The 15442-nt window shown below is 52.1% G+C and overlaps 1 protein-coding gene across 1 annotated transcript; it reads right to left on the bottom strand.

The window, feature by feature from the left end:
• Window positions 1-9089: 9089 nt before the first annotated feature.
• On the bottom strand, window positions 9090-15340 carry LOC109690854 (sperm flagellar protein 1-like). The gene is made up of 7 exons (XM_074077987.1): window positions 15196-15340; window positions 14662-14773; window positions 13447-13671; window positions 13052-13359; window positions 12549-12618; window positions 12362-12461; window positions 9090-10077 (listed from the first exon to the last, which is right to left on the bottom strand). The coding sequence occupies exons 1-7, from the start codon at window positions 15332-15334 to the stop codon at window positions 9943-9945; spliced, it is 1089 nt and encodes a 362-aa protein (XP_073934088.1). The 5' UTR covers window positions 15335-15340; the 3' UTR covers window positions 9090-9942.
• Between the last annotated feature and the right edge of the window lie 102 nt (window positions 15341-15442).

Genomic DNA, 15442 nt, shown 5'->3' with positions numbered 1-15442 from the left:
GCCACCATGCACAGCTTGTAAGTGAATTTTTAAAGGGAGTTTTGTGACAGCAGGTTGTTCAGATTGTGCATCCTAAGGTATTTCCCCTAAAAGCTATTTAAATTGTTACAGAATATTTAACCCATACAGCACAATATACCAGTGATTAAAGCCCACCCTGCTTTGCCTCCCAGTTGAGAAAGTCTACCATCTGGATCCAGCCCTGCCGACTGCACACCCAGGACAGCCTAGCCCATCATAGTCCCCCGTCTTCACTGAGACGTCACCCTGGGGGCTTCTCATTATCATAAGCTCTGTTTCCATCATGGCTGTCCCCCAGAGGGTTTGAGTCACACAGCAGATACAACACTCTAATGGCCTCGGAGGGGCCTCACACATTTGTCCAGAGTTGTCGAGAGTGCAGGTTTCCTTGCTCGCCCTGCTGAAAACGACTTCTCTGTCATCATGAAGCACCAGGAGCCCATGTGACTTCCAGGGCATCTAGGCACTGGCTTTGGCAAGGCGTCAGCTAGCGAACTGAGTGTGCCGAGGGCTGAGTGGAGATTGCCACTGTGTTTCCCATGTCTTTGCCCACACTGGAGGAGCTATGTGCCCCAGCATCCTCTCCAGGGACTCCAGGGGTCCTTGCAAGTTTCTGGCTTGATGTGGACATTAGCATGAACTCTAAATATCCTCTTTGGAGGAGATGGGGAGGAAATAGAAAGAAACAGAATGAGGAAAACTAGGCTCGCTCATTGCTCAAACCTCATTCACCAGTGTCCTCACGGTGTGCACCAAACTGCACGGAAGGAAGGAGGTGCACAGACTGGCCACTATATACCAGCAGCAGTGGGCATGCTGGCCGCCTCCAATCACGTGTGATCAGAGCCAGACCCTGCAGGCATCAACCTAGTCGCCTTGGGTCACCACTGTTTCCCCATTTTGTGAATGAGTAGCAGCTTGGGGAGCCAGGGGTTGTGTGGACGCTGCCCAGAGTTTCTCACAGCAGCTCAGTTCACACCTGTGTACATCCTAAATGTTACCAGAGTTTTAGCGCAAAAGCCCCAGCTCTGGGGTACAGCCTCACCTTCGTGCGGAATTGCCCTCATTTTGGGGGAGGGGTGGTGATCTGTGCCATGAGGCTCACTGTTGCTTGGGGGTAGTTTCAGTCCCTTGTCATAAAGATGTGTATCGGTCAGTCCTGTCTTTACTGGAATCCACAGTAACCGCAGAAGAGTGACTCAGGAAAAGAAAGTGAAAAGATGCAAAAATAGGGCCAGTGAGTGTCAGGATGGAGTTAGCTGGGCCAGTGACCCATGCCTCCTTCAAATTCTCAAGCCAAGTTAACATTCAATGTCTACAAGGGGGAATGACGTCCCAAGGTCATTCTTTTCAGTAGCTACTTCCTGCTGGCAGGGGGCGCTGAAGGACTGGTGGGATGGAAGACTTTGACAGGGCCAGAGAACTTTGTTTCCTGGGTCTACTGGGGAATGTAACAGAGGCATTTCCAGGCTGGTGTGAGTGGTACGGCCCTAGTCTTCCAATGCAGTAGGTTAAATAGTACCCAAGGCTGAGAAGAAAAAGAAAGATAACAGCACTAAACATAAAGTGCCCCATTCAGAAGGAATTGACTCTGGCCAGCTACTGAGAGGGTCTGTTGCTAAGTTATCAATAATAGCAAGATGTTTTAATAGGTCCTTTATTGCTTCAGTTACATTTTTGGAAGAATTAAAGATATAAACACAATACTCTGTCTAATGAGAGCACAGGTTCCTCCTTGAGAAGCAGCCAAGATATCCAAGGACCACCTTGTAAATCTGTGTGGTCTTACCATTTAGGAGGATGATGTCTGTCAGGATTGATTACAGGCAGCTGCTGTGTGTTTGGCTAGGGCTTCTACCTGCAATTTTTTTTTTTTTTTGGTGATACTGGAGTTTGAACTCAGGGCTTCACACTTGCTAGGCAGGTGCTATACCACTGGAGTCACTTCACCAGCCCTGTTTTGTGGGTGATTCCGAGATTAGGCTGGCTTTGAACTGCAATCCTTCTGATCTCTGTATCCTGAATAGATAAGAATACAGAAATGAGCCACCGGCATCTGCCTGCAATTCTGCATGGATGGAAGCAGCTCTTGGGCCAGGGTTTAGAACCACCAAGAGGCTCTCTTTATGCAGTGTCTGGCTTTAACAATGTCCCGGTTTTGAGGGAACTGTTGGCAAATGAAAGACAATTCATCTTGGAAGGCATGATGGATCACCCCAGGTGCACCATCAACCAATGCAATTATAGGACAAGTAAAGCCCAAAAGCCCATAGCCATCCCCATGGGACAGGATGTGCCCTTATCTTCCTGGAGTGACTTTCCCAGCCAAGTCACATGGATTCAGTTAGAGTAACAGTCATACTCAACATCTCTTGGGGGTTCAAGTCATTATTTGGTGAGTCCCACAGAATCACTTAGCTTTCTAATGCACAGAGCTGCTTTCTCCTGACTGAACTTGCCCTGCCATTGGCCACCAGCTCCATCATGTACCCCCATAGCCCATACCAGGAGTAGCACTGACTTGTTCTCCCATTAGAGCAAACATGCTGTTTTGTTTCAGCTGCTGTTAGAAATATCCCAGGGCTTAGAGAAAGGAAGGAGACACTCTCCAACAGGTGAAGGAAAAATGTATTCTCTGAGATTCCCAGACCTCTTGGAGATTTTTTGCCATATACAGGTCGGCTGGCTGGATTTTGCAAGGCAGTCCGTCAGTGACAGAGAAGGAGCTCTCCACACACAAAACTGTTAGCCCAATGATGTACTTCAGACAGAGTTCCAGTTTGGAGTAAGGAAAAGACATAGAAAGCAGAGAGTGGCAGTAATATTATCTTAAGTGTCTCAGCTGGTCATGTTTTGGTGTTTGTTTACTTATTTGTTTTGTGGCCTAACTTAACAGAAGATTTCTTTCTTTTTTTATTATGTTATTGTGCTGGGGGTGCATTGTGACATTTACAAAAGTTCTTATGATATATCATAGTTGAATTCACCTCCTCCATCGTTCTCCCTTATTCCCTCCTCCTTCCATTCCTGGAGTAGTTCAGCTGTTCTCATTTTACCATTTTCATACATGAGTGCATAATAGTCCACCATATTCACCCTCCTACACCCTTCCCTATATCCTCCCCCTCCCACTGTTACCAAACCCCAGATAGGACCTGTTTTACCTTCCTGTTCCCCATGAAAAAAATTTTTTGTTTGCTTGTTTAAGATAGCTATATAGAGAGTTTCATTGAGACAATCCCGTGTACAAGATTTATTACTTATCCAGATGAAATCCAACAGGGGTGGGGGCGATTCTTCCAGGCATCATCCCATGCAGTGACTCCAGCTTGCAGGTTGGTTCCACATTGTGGCTTAAGACTTCAACCTGTGGACTTCACCACCACCTTAGAAGGGAAGCGAGCTTGGAGGGGGTCACACTGGCTTCTCTGTGCCTCACCTTGGACCTGAGTCTCATCTTTTGCTTGCCTTTTATTGACGAGAACTAATCTCGTGGCCTTGCCTACCTTCAGGACAGCTGGGAAGTGTTGATGTCATTCTGACCTTCCCAGGTGTCCAGGGAAGGACAGAGTAAGATGAAGAAGGAGGATCAGTTCCTTCTGCACACTTGTTTAAAACCATGTGGCTTACCTAAGCAACGTTCAGCAGTTATGCGCTGGGTCCTGTCTTTGAAGAGATATTTGAACTCTTCAAGGGAAGCTGCCGTCCACTGGGATTACTGTTGATCCCACAGAGGGATCAGCATTTTCTCATGGTGCCCTCTTTACTCAGTATGGTGGAACCACAGCTTGATACCTGCAAGCTTTAAGGAAGGATGAGTGGTTAAGAGGACATCATAAGGGCCTGTCCACTTTTCTATTAGCTGGGTTTCTGGGCCCTGCCTTTTTCATGTCTTTAATAGAACTCAATCTCCTAGTTGAAAGAGGATGAGGATCAGGGGGTCCTCAGGATGGGATCTTGTCCTAGAGGAAGAAAACTCATGTAAAGAGTTAGAGTTTGATTAAGCCATTGCACTTAATGCTTGATTTATTTTCATAGTCTAACACTTTTTTTTTTGTTTTTTGGTGGCATTGGGTTTGAGTTCAGGGCCTCATGATTTCTAGGTAAGTGCTTTTACCACTTGAGCCACTCCACCAGCCCCTATTTTCATATTATATGAGGAAAATATACCCTTTATGTAAGTCTGAAAGGGTCTCCCATATATAATTTCATAGGGGTTCAATTCTAGCCCATTTCTAGGAGTCACTCTTATGTGGAGAAGGGCAAAAGCCCACCCTAGACTGGTTTTTTTTTTTCTTTCTTTCTTTCTTTCTTTCTTTGGCAGTACTGGGGTTTAAATTCAGGGCCTTGTGATTGCTAATTCACTACAGTCACACCCCTAGATTTTGTGGTGTTTTTTGGGGCAGCATTGGGACTTGAACTCATGGCCTCACACTTGCTAGGCAGATACTCTTACTGCTTGAGCCACTCCACCAGCCCTTTTGTGTGATTGTTTTTTTCAAGATAGGATCTCGCAAACTATTTTACTGGGTTTGGCTTTTGAACCACAATACTCCTGATCTCTGCCTCCTGAGTAGCTGGGATTACAGACATGAGCTGCAGGCACTGGCCTGCTTTTGTGCTTTTTAAGTTTTTAGACAGGGTCTCATGCTTTTTGCCCTGGGTTGACTTTGAAGTACCAGCCTTCTGTCTATGCCTTCTGCACAGCTGCACTAGAGGTCTGTGTCTCTATGCCTGGCTTGTTTGTCAGATGAGGCCTTACTAACTTTTTGCCCTGGGTGGCCTCAAATTGCAATCCTCCTGATCTCTGCCTCCTGAGTAGCTGGGATTACAGTCGTGAGCCACCACACCCAGACTGTTGTATTTTATTTAAGTGTCTCAGTTTAGGTAACCCCAGATGGAGCCCTCGCAGGATGCACTTATGATAATGGTCCTGCTGGAGAGTCTCTCATCATTGGGATTTGATGTTTCATTTCTCAGATCTGGAGTGGGTTGGGGGGTCGGCCTGGTGAAGGATCTTAGATTCCTTATCAGCCTTGTTGAAGACGAGGTGGCTTTCCTATGAAGTCAACATTGCATTGAACAAAACTTATACATCAGCCCAAATAGAGGAGTGGGTAGCAAGGATGCTTGCAAAGAGCCCCACCATCCTCAGGGGGTGCTCACATTAGGAAGGGCTAGAGTTTTCCAGTGTAACAGGTCAGAAGTAGAGAATGGGGCGAGTTCCATAGTAGCCCATGGTTTGGCGGAGGCGTTTACCCACCTGGTGGATATTGTCTCAGTGGGCATCCTGGCCAAATCGAGTAATCGAGTGCCCTGTCAGGTCTTAAAGGGACAGCTTTTCAAACTCACCAACATGAAAAGGGGGTCGAGGATCTACTGGGAGTGGGGACGCTGCAGGGTTCAAAGTGGTTAGCAACATTCGGCCTCTTCATCATCCTGCAGGTGTAGCGTCAATGTCTGGGCTCTCTATTTAATGAGTTTGGCTCCTTCCCTAGAGGACTCTTGATTACACAAAACCGTAAAAGATTGAACACAGGATATCCCGTCCAATCTTCCTGATTTTTGACAAAACAATTCCAACTGTAAAAAGTTATGGAAATTTAACAACTCATTTGGAGGCCCCTTGCACCTAGAGCCTACCGAGGCCGTATGGTATTGCAGTACTACACTATTTTATTCTTAGAAATAGGTTTATAGCTGTAATTAGATCAGTCATCTAGAATTCATCCCAGGGGATTCCTGATAGTAACTATTTCCTATGTTTACAAAAATTACAGTGGAGCTCTCTCAAACACTCTGGTTCCCAAACTTTGCATACCTTCTTACAATTTGGTCAACGCGGAATTTCAAATTTCCCTGTCTAAACACAAATGGTGAAATCCCAGAATTGTACAAAGAGCTCAAATTATGAGAAGAAGAGCAAATTTCAGCATGCACTATTGGAAAAGGACTTGCCAGGGCTCTTACTTTGCTTCATCTCTCACACACACACACACACACAATGGAAAGATAAAAGTCCTGGAAAAACATTTCAGCAGCTGTGGGGGGCATTCACCTTTTTCCTGGTCAACTTGCTGTGAGTGGCAAATGCCCAAATGGGGTACTTTTACTTGCCTGGTTCACTGAGGTTTGTTACCAGAATTTTAGGGCAAAGCCCCGGCTTCAGGAGTCCCAACAGACTAGACTTAGCAACTTGTCCTAGTATACCAAAGAGACAAATAGTGCTGAAGGGCAGGGAAAGGAGATGCAGTCACCACGGTCACATAGGGAAGAACAGATAAAAGGGCTCAGGGACCCCAGTCTGCCTTCCCAGGGCTGACAGGAACTTGAAATTGTATAAAAAAGAGAAATAGAGGGTTGGGTTTTGGGATATACACAGCTGACAGAACAGTGATCTTGGTCAGGCCAGTGGTCTGACTGATCATTATCTCAGTTCTGGTTCTGAAAGGGGTTCTGGAGAAGTTGTTACCTCTGTCACCACTTTGAGGGAAGCAATTGTTCCCATGAGGTGATGGCCCCAGCTCTGGGGTACAGCCTCACCACCATGGGCAATTGCCCTCATTTGGTTGGGGGGGTGATCTGTGCCATGAGGCTCTCTGTTGCTTGGGGGTGGTTTCAGTCCCTTGTCATAAAGATGTGTATCGGTCAGTCCTGTCTTTACTGGAATCCACAGTAACCGCAGGAGAAGAGTAACTCAGGAGAAGAAAGTTAAAGAGGCAAAAATAGGGCCAGCCAGGGACAAGATGGAGTTAGCTGGGCCAGTGACCTCCTTCATAAGGTCTTCCTAAAATGTTTAAGTGATTATGAAACACATAATACACAAGAAAGGCTGCCTTTTAGGGTAGGGCAGGCACCTTTCCTTCTCATTTCTAACTAACCTAAGGTGATCTGTTCTCACAGGCCTGGTCCTGGGGTTGGGAAGTCTGGAGTTCGTCCAGAGCCCATGGGAAGAGTCTGCCTTCGTTCTGTAGGAAAAGCATGTTGGTCAGCTAGGGAAAAAGGAACTGGGATTTCTGAGCTGAGACTCATTTCCCCTAGCCCACATTGCCTGTACCTCCAGGCATAGGATGAGGTGCTCTGTCACAGTGAACTACTTTTCATGAGCACTTAATTCATTTTGCTATATTCCATATTACTTGCAATTCGGAGCAAGAATAACTGTATAAAATGAATTACAAAAAACAGCAAAAGCGGTAGGGGATGGAAACCGTCTGGAAGGTGGACCCTTGGGTGTGTAGGGGCTGAGAAGGCAATGGGAGGCAGCATGGTGACATGTTCCTTCTTGCCAGATCACCCGGCCCTGTCCCATGGCTCTGTGCTCTGCTTTGTGCCACCTGGCTTCTAATTGTATCCTAAATTCACAGGCGGCATTTCCACCAAATAGGAAGTGACACCTGCCAATTCCTGGTGGTTGAAGCTCCAAATGCTTCCTTGTGCCTCCCTAGTTTCTCTGAACTGTAGCTGCAATGGGTATCCCAATGGAGACCAGGCTGTAGGTTGACCCCCCAGCAATCACCTGCCATTGTACTACCCTTTGCCAAGTTGCCAGAGGTCTTCCATGCTCTGCCCTGGGCATGAAAGGTGGGGACCCCTTAATCTGGACCCAGAAACCCCCAGGCAGCAAACCTCTCTGGGGCCCATGAAGCACTGGCTCCAAGACCCCAGGATAAGCCAGTCTTGGTGCCAGAAGGGCTCGGTCCCCAAGGAAAGAGGCCCTGGGGCTGGGCAGGAGGCATGGCTAGCGGCCAGCATGGAAGAAAAGGGCTCTATAGAAGCATTGGAGGTGCTGTGTTGGGGTCTGCCCTCCCCAGAGAGGAACCCAGGATCCTCTGTGCTGGGCTTTGCAGTGAGTTTGTCCCAAAGTGCAGGAAAATTGGCCAGGGGAACCCACAGGGCCCCTGTGGTTCATTTGTCCACAGCTTTGTAAAGGCCCCAGGACTCCCTAGCTCTGCAGTCCCTCCCGCCACTCCTGCACTTGCAGCCCCAGCCACCTCCTCTAGGTGGCACCCCAGGCACACCCTTCCCCACCAGGACAGAATCCAGGTACCCGAGGCCTCCTGTGCCACTGCTCCTGTCTGCGTCCATGGCAAGGCACATGCTCCAGCGGGGAGCATGACCTGCTGGGTCTTGTTTTCTGTTTTCTGAACTACATCTCTGTCTCCACCACAAAGTCCAGCAGCTGGTGCAGGCCCAGTCTATAGGACCAAGTCCTATAGACTTGTATTGGACCTGGTATTGGACCAGGTCAGGACACCCTGCACATCATCCCAGCACAGAAGCCAGAGTACCCTGGCCTCCTGGCCTGTCTCGTACTCCCACTGGCCAGCACGCGGGGCTGCACACACATACACCACGTGTACATACCGTGTCACACGGCATGTTACAGCTGCACTCCTATGCAGTGCATTGCACAGTATTACATGCTCCCGGTGTCACACAGCACCACACACGCGCATACAGTGAGTGCTACACACAAGGTCACACCTATGCACGAATGGCCTCTGTTTACGGCCAGACTTAATGTAGCCAGGACCCTGTCCTCCTACCTCAACGAGGAGCTGAGCAGCCCTCAGCTGTGTGCACTCTTGCTTGGGTCATATGCACGCGTGTTTGTGCATGATGTGCCCATGCACGTGTACCTGGAGCAGACAGCTGGCCTGTGCTGTCACTGCCCTAGGGAACCAGAAGAGGCCGGGGCCACTACAGTCCCAGACGTGGCCTGGGGCAGGCAGCTGTTTGGGCCTGTGTGAATTCAGCCTCTTGGTCAGGCCGTCCCCAAGTATTTCCTGCCCCTCCCCCATCAGCTACAAGGATGGCTGTGTATCTGGCACTGTGCTACAGAAGCGCCCATTTCAGGGGTCTTTGCAGTGATTTAGGAAAGATTTCTCTGCTCTGATGCTAAGGACCAATGGGTGTCATGTGCAGCTCACCTTGGCTGGGGGCTGCTCTCTTAGAGGCATTCCCACTCCAGCCCTGAACAAGGCTCTGAGCACCAGGCTGCCCCAGACAGCTGACTAGAGCTGAGAGCTGGTCATCAGAAGCCGTCAGCAAAGTGACTCAGGGTAGGGTGGGTAGGGGCTGGGAGTGCCTCTGACTCAGGGAGGAAATGGCTGCCTGGGCAGCTCTGAAACCCTGATCCAAGTCTTGCTTCTGACCACTACTTCCTGACACCCTGCATGGGGCTGGACTTGGTTCAAGAGAAAGAAGGGCTGACCCCACAGAATGGTGATAAGGCAGTGGAGGGAGGGAGCCCAGTCCATCCTCACTGTGGGTACAGGAACAAGGTAGCTGTGCAGAGGCCAGCAGGATGCAGCCCTACCCTGCTTCCTCCAACCTCAGCAGTATCTTGGCTACACCAATGCTCAAGAACCCCAGGGGCCATCCTGGAGGTTAGAAGGCAGCAGCCAGGTCTTGGGGCTGGGGAAGGATGAGGCCTGTAGAGGCAGCTGGGCCAAGGTTCCAGCTCTACTTAGCCCCCCCAAAGTCTCCAGGGCAAAGCAAGTGACCAGACCACCTCAGAGGATGGTGAGGTAGGTACAGCCTGCTTTCTCAGTGCCTTCCTCCACCTTCACATCCCCCTTCAGTAGGAAGGCCCAATGGGTGCAGCTTCCCAAGGGTCCTGTCACCATAATTTCCTGCACACTCCAGTATGGCTGTCACCAGGCCACATGGCTGACCACGACAGTCTCTCTCCCCCCTTGAATGCTACTCCAAGGCCTAGACACTGCACACACCAGGACATCAGAGTTCTCAAATGCAATGATGATAAAACATCAGGGCTTGAGGAAACAAGACCCACATCTGTGTCCAACCCTGTGTCCACACCTGTCCCTGTTCAAAGATGTCTCACTCTGAGCTTTCCAGACAGTGCAGGGCCACACAGAAGCAGCTCTTGGCAGCAGGAGGCTCCAGCTGGGCTCAGGGTTTGGCTGACTTGGGACGGGCAGCTCCAGGGATCTGGTGCCCATTAGCCCCAGGTCTCATCAGCTCCCCAATCCGCAGGTCCTTCAGTTTTACCAGGTGCTCCAGCCTCACCACCTTCATCTGTAAAATCTTCAAAACCACACAAGTTTGAACATAGGCGTATCCAGAGAAGTCCCATCTGTCTGCCAGAGTCAGGCTACCCGGGAAGTTTCCTCCTCTGGGGATGAGTGTCCAGCCAGTTCCTCTGTAAGGCCACATGGCTGGAGGCAAGGCCAAAGGTCCTCTCCTAGAAACACTGGGAGAGATGGACAGCAGGTCCCATGGGGAAGGTCCCACAGGAAATGAGCCTAAGGGACCCGAAGGGTCAGCGGCCATGGTGGAGGAGGGGTCCTCTTTCTGTGCCTCCTGCAGCCTGCCAGTCTGTTCCCATTACACCAGTTACATGTGGGGCAGGTCAGGGACTGAATCCCACATGCCTGTGAGCTCACTGCCCAGGACCTGGCAGGTACTCAGGGCACATGTGCTCAATCAGTGGCTGACTAATGACAAAAGGCACTCGGACATCAATGATTTCTTCCAAAAGCTGGTGACCTAAGAAAACTTGAATGAAGAATGAAGCTACAGAAAGAGCTGGCCAAACCTCCCTGACCATGCTGTCTCAGGTACAGCAGCCACAGGAGGGTTTGGCTAGGGTGCCTCTGGCCCCTCCATGCCTGCTTCAAGAATGGCCTCATCCCCAGCCTTCCCTCACTGGAGCACAGACCCCCATCACGCCTCTCAGGATTAGGAAAACCTGGTCTGCTCCAACCCTGTGTCCATGCTAAGGTCAGCAGAGTGGTGGAGAACAAAGACCAAGGGTGTGGACAGGGGCATGAGGGGTTTGGGGTGGAGCCGGTCTCACAGTAGCCCAAAGGCTCCTTCCTGAGCCCGCAGGTAGTATCACTGCATCCACCTTCGGTCAACATAGCTCATATCCTGGATACCCTCCGGGTGCCACTTGCTCAATGACAAACTCAAAGGGCAGCGCTGCTGAGTCTGGTTGGCTGAGCAGGCCCTATGCAGTGATTGCTCCCACCCCATGTGGGCCAGCCATCCCTCAGTAATCCCCTACGGCTCCACCTGGTGTCTCTTCAACCTCAAGGTACACAACGGTTATGCAAACAACACTCAACTGGATCATCCCTTAAATGGCAAGTTGAGCTGTTTCCCCTCTAGGTCTCAGAAAGAGTTATGATTCACTCAGACAGCATGTGGACCAGAGCCAAAGTGGGAACAGCAGGGGCAGCAAATGACCCACAGAGGCAGCAGCTCCAGTTCTGCTTACTGCTTCCTCTGCATTGCCCTTCTGCAAATCAAAAGCCACAGTTATGTCACTTTCCTGTTTTCTCAAGAAAACAACTGAAGATTCAGTACCCACTCAGGAACTGCATGTCATTGCAATTTCCTGCAACCTCTGTGATCCCGAGACCCCGAGGCTGACACAGCCTGTCCACCCCCCTAACATCTTGGGTCCAATGCTGCCAAGGTGTGGGGGGAACAAGCATCAAGGGGTTTCCTGCACACAGGAACGCTTGAGGTCCCCAATGAAAGAGCAGGACAGGAGCGCCTGCAGAATCAAGTGTACGCCACAGAACCAGGTGCACATCAGAGACCCATGTGTATACCCATGAACCAAGTGTGCACTCACAGAACCAAGTATGTACTCAGAGAACCAGGTGTGCACTGAAAAACCAGTGTATATCAGAGAGCCAGGTGTGCACCCCAGAACCTGGTATATGTCAGAGATTCAGATGTGTACTCCCGAACCAGCTGTATATCAGAATTAGATGTGTATCCCAGAACCAGGTGTGCACTGCAGAACCAGGTGTTCATCAGAGAGCCATGTGTGCACTGCATATCTAAGTGCTCACAAGCATCCCCAGGGTGAGTGGTGCTTCTGGGGCCCTGGCTCTCCGGCTGAGGCCCCCAGCTGGTGAAGATGAGGAGAAGGAAGAGGCTGGGTACAGACTGGGGGAACAGGCAGGAAACTCTCCAGGCTACACCCCACCCCATCTGCTTCCCAGCAAAAAGCACCTTCTGCTCTCCGACCTGGGTCCTGGCCCACATTCCTGGTGGTGCCTGTGCCTTGTTTGCAGCCCCAGGACATGGGCTCCAGGGTGAACAAGCCAGTGAGGCTGGTGATGAGTACATAGTGGGGGTTATACCTTATTCTTTTCTGCTTCTGGGTATTATTGGAATACTCCTGGTCAGAACCCTGTGTACCCCACCCACTGCCAACCCTACACTGGGTTGGAGCCAGCTCTGCAGAAACTCAGCCAAGGATTGGATTGGGGATGGTGAAAATGAAGGTAGCAGGTCCTTCTACGTCCCCATCCTGCAGCTCAGCGTGTCCAGGCACCCAGGTAGGCCATACCTTGACTGTCTCCTGAAGAATGGCCAGGGCTTGCTCCTTGTCCTCCAGTTGCTGCTGGACTCTGGCCAACTGCTCCCAGGGCCCTTCTACTGAGTCCTGACTGAAAGGCAGACATTGGCCTTTAATTCAGGAAGGGGACCATGGGGAGGGAAGAGGTTGGACGGGGAGAGTGAGAGAGGGAGCCCACCCTCCACAGCAGCCTGTCTTCTGATTCTGAAGGGTCTTCAGGCTGGAGGGAGCTGGGGGGCTCTGCAGGCCTGCGTGACAAAGAGACACCATCAGCTCCAGACCTCTGCCTCTGAGAGGTGGATTGGTTGGGGGCTCGGCCTACAGAGGTCGAGTGGACTCAGGTATCACCATGCAGGATCTTGATTCCAATCTGATACCGCTCTCCACTCCCCCACTCCTGCCAGCACATGGCCCATGGGCTCCCCCCCAGGGGGTTTCTGTCCAGGCATTGATGGAGCCAGGGTACCGTCTTCAGTGCCTAGAGCGAGGCTGCCCACCTTAGAGGCAGGCTGGCCCACTGGGCCCTGCGTCAGGCACCTGACTACACCTATTCTCCTTTGCAGGTGTGTGAGCCAGAAGACCATGGGCCCAAGTCTGTGCGAATGTAGTGATGCCCCTTGCAGGAGGCCCAGGGAGGGTCTGACAGGCTGACCTTGCCTACATCAGAGGTCTGTGTCTTACTGGCATGTGTCTGGGTGGTGAGTCCTCTCCAAGGTCGGGCAGCATCCACACTGGAGAGTCCTGGATTCTGGAAGTGAGACATGGCAGGGTGAAAATACCTGCCTGTGGTTCCTTGTCCCCGTTTGGGATGGGGGGCAGTGAGCAAACTAGAGGAGAGGGGGCAGGGCTTGGGCAGGTCATGTGGGGCTGCAGTCTCAAAGGGAGCAATCATAAAAGTGTCTCCACTGCTCCAAGGCAGGTGGGTCAGCCTGGGAAGGGGTGTGAGGGCCTGGAGAGTCCCTGGCCAGCAGGACAGCTGGGGATGCAGTCTCATGTGTGGACTTAGCTATAGTCTGGACCACAGGACCACAGGAGCAGGGACTTCCTCGTCATTCATTTCTGTTTCATTTTCTCACAGATTATCTGACCGAGTGCCAATGGGAACAGATGCAGCAGGTTTGCAGCCTGTACAGATTTGCACAGAACATACGTCTATGCCGTGTGAGTCTGCATGAACAGTTCTGGCCTCCACCTTCTCCTTCAGTGCACATAGGATGGGCTCGATGGCCCCAGGCACATTGGCCACCACTTTGTGGATGTCCGCTTCTGCGATACAGAACTGCAGCTTGTGAAAGACCTTCCTGCAAAGGCAGTGGAGGCTCACACTCAGAGCAGTGCCCCCCAACGGCCAGGCACTAGGCCACAGGAAAGTGCCTGACTTTCCTTGGAGGGAGAAGCTGACTAGGGCCCATTCTTGCCCTGCACCCTCAGGGGCCCAGTAACCACCTCATGCCTGTCCCAGTGGCCGTCTCATCAGGGGATTGATCACATGATTCTCAGCACCTCATGCTATAAAGCAAGGTATCTCAAGGACTCTCCTTGGTAGTCCTCATCTTCTTGACAGCTGTCCTTTACTCTGTTAAGTTCTGCTGACCCATCTGCACAGTACCTGGAATCTGACCTCTCCTTATCACCAGGGCCAACACCTAGTCATAGCCAAGCCCTCTCAACCCTGGGTCAGGGCAGCTGTCCTCACCTCTTCCTGGTCTCCTCGCCCTTCTCACCTCTGAAATGCATGTCTCCTAACACCGTATCTGGGTCTCGGCACTGCTGTGCCCCTAACCCCATCCAGGCTGGAAGTCTAGTCCTCAGTGTGGTCTCCAGGGCCCCTGAGACGGCCCTAAGGATTCTACAGCTCCATCCTGCAGCCCTAGGTGCTCACAGGTTGGCCTCCCCCACCCCACTGCTCTATGGTCACCTCCTCAGGGCCCTCCCTGGTTCTCCCACCCCTTGGCTGGTTGTTCACTTATCACACCTGACACTCTGGTGATTTTTGTGATTAATGTGTTAACCACAGGCTCTAGGCTCCACTGAAGGCAGGGACCTCTCTACTGGTAGTCAGTGATATGGAGCAGAGCCTAACTCCATTAACCTTTGGGGGAGCAGGCCCATGTTGACGGGCTGTCCTGGCAGGGAGACCCCAGGAACACTGGGTTGAGGGTTAGGCTCTGTGGCCAGCAACTGCACTAGAGGGAAAGGGCCCCACAGCGGGAAACTTGTCCCAGAGGGCTGTGAGAGAGCTGCCGGCAGTGCCAGCCTCAGAGAGCTGGCTGCGGCGCTCCAGCCCTTGCCTGTTGAGAAGGCTCCAGTTGCTTAGCTTCTGATCCGTGCTGCAGGCAGGGATGTAATTGTGTAGGTCCACCAGCCGTGGGTGGAAGTGCTTCACAATCTCAGCCACTAGCACTGTGGGGGCACAGGGTGAGCCAGGACTGCCTGGCTAGTACTATCAGATGCTGCTATTGTCCCGGCCACCAGGTGCACGTGAAAGAGGTACAGGCTAGTCTAAGGAACCCCTGGGAACGCATGTACGGATCTCAAGAGGGACCAAGAGCTAAGAGGGCCACAAGAGCTCCTGCAGGGAGCACAAGGCTGCACGCAGGGGTGATCCCCCGCCCCCAGAGGCTCAGAGCTGGACTCGGGCAGCTCCCTTCCCTCCTGCTCGGGAGGCTCGAGCTGACTCCCCATCCCATCCCCAGAGGCTCAGGGCTGCACGCAAGGGTGGCCCCCACCCCTCCCCCCTAGGGGACGCGGGCGGAAGGCTGGGGCAGCCCCCCTCCTCCAAGCCCTGGTCGCCGCCCTCCTCGCCGGCAGCGTCCGGCCCGCACCGCCGTCGCTGAAGTCCCGGGCCAGGTGGCGCTTGGGGCGGCTGAGTGGCAGCCGGTCCAGCCAGGAGCAGAGGCAGCGGAGGGCGCCGGGTGGCGGCGGCAAGAGGACGGCGGGGCTCGGCCTGGCTGCACCCGGCATGACGGAAGGCGTGGGTCCGTTGCTGGGAGACGGGACCGGAAGGGGCGGGGCAGGACGTGTCTGGGAGGGGCGGGGCTGGGAGGCGGGGCGGGGCCGGGGCTGGCGGCG

This window comes from Castor canadensis, chromosome 7 (assembly GCF_047511655.1).
Source record: "Castor canadensis chromosome 7, mCasCan1.hap1v2, whole genome shotgun sequence".
Lineage (NCBI taxonomy): Eukaryota > Metazoa > Chordata > Mammalia > Rodentia > Castoridae > Castor > Castor canadensis.
Note: the sequence above shows the minus strand (reverse complement) of the source record. Positions and strands in the feature narration are given on the sequence as shown.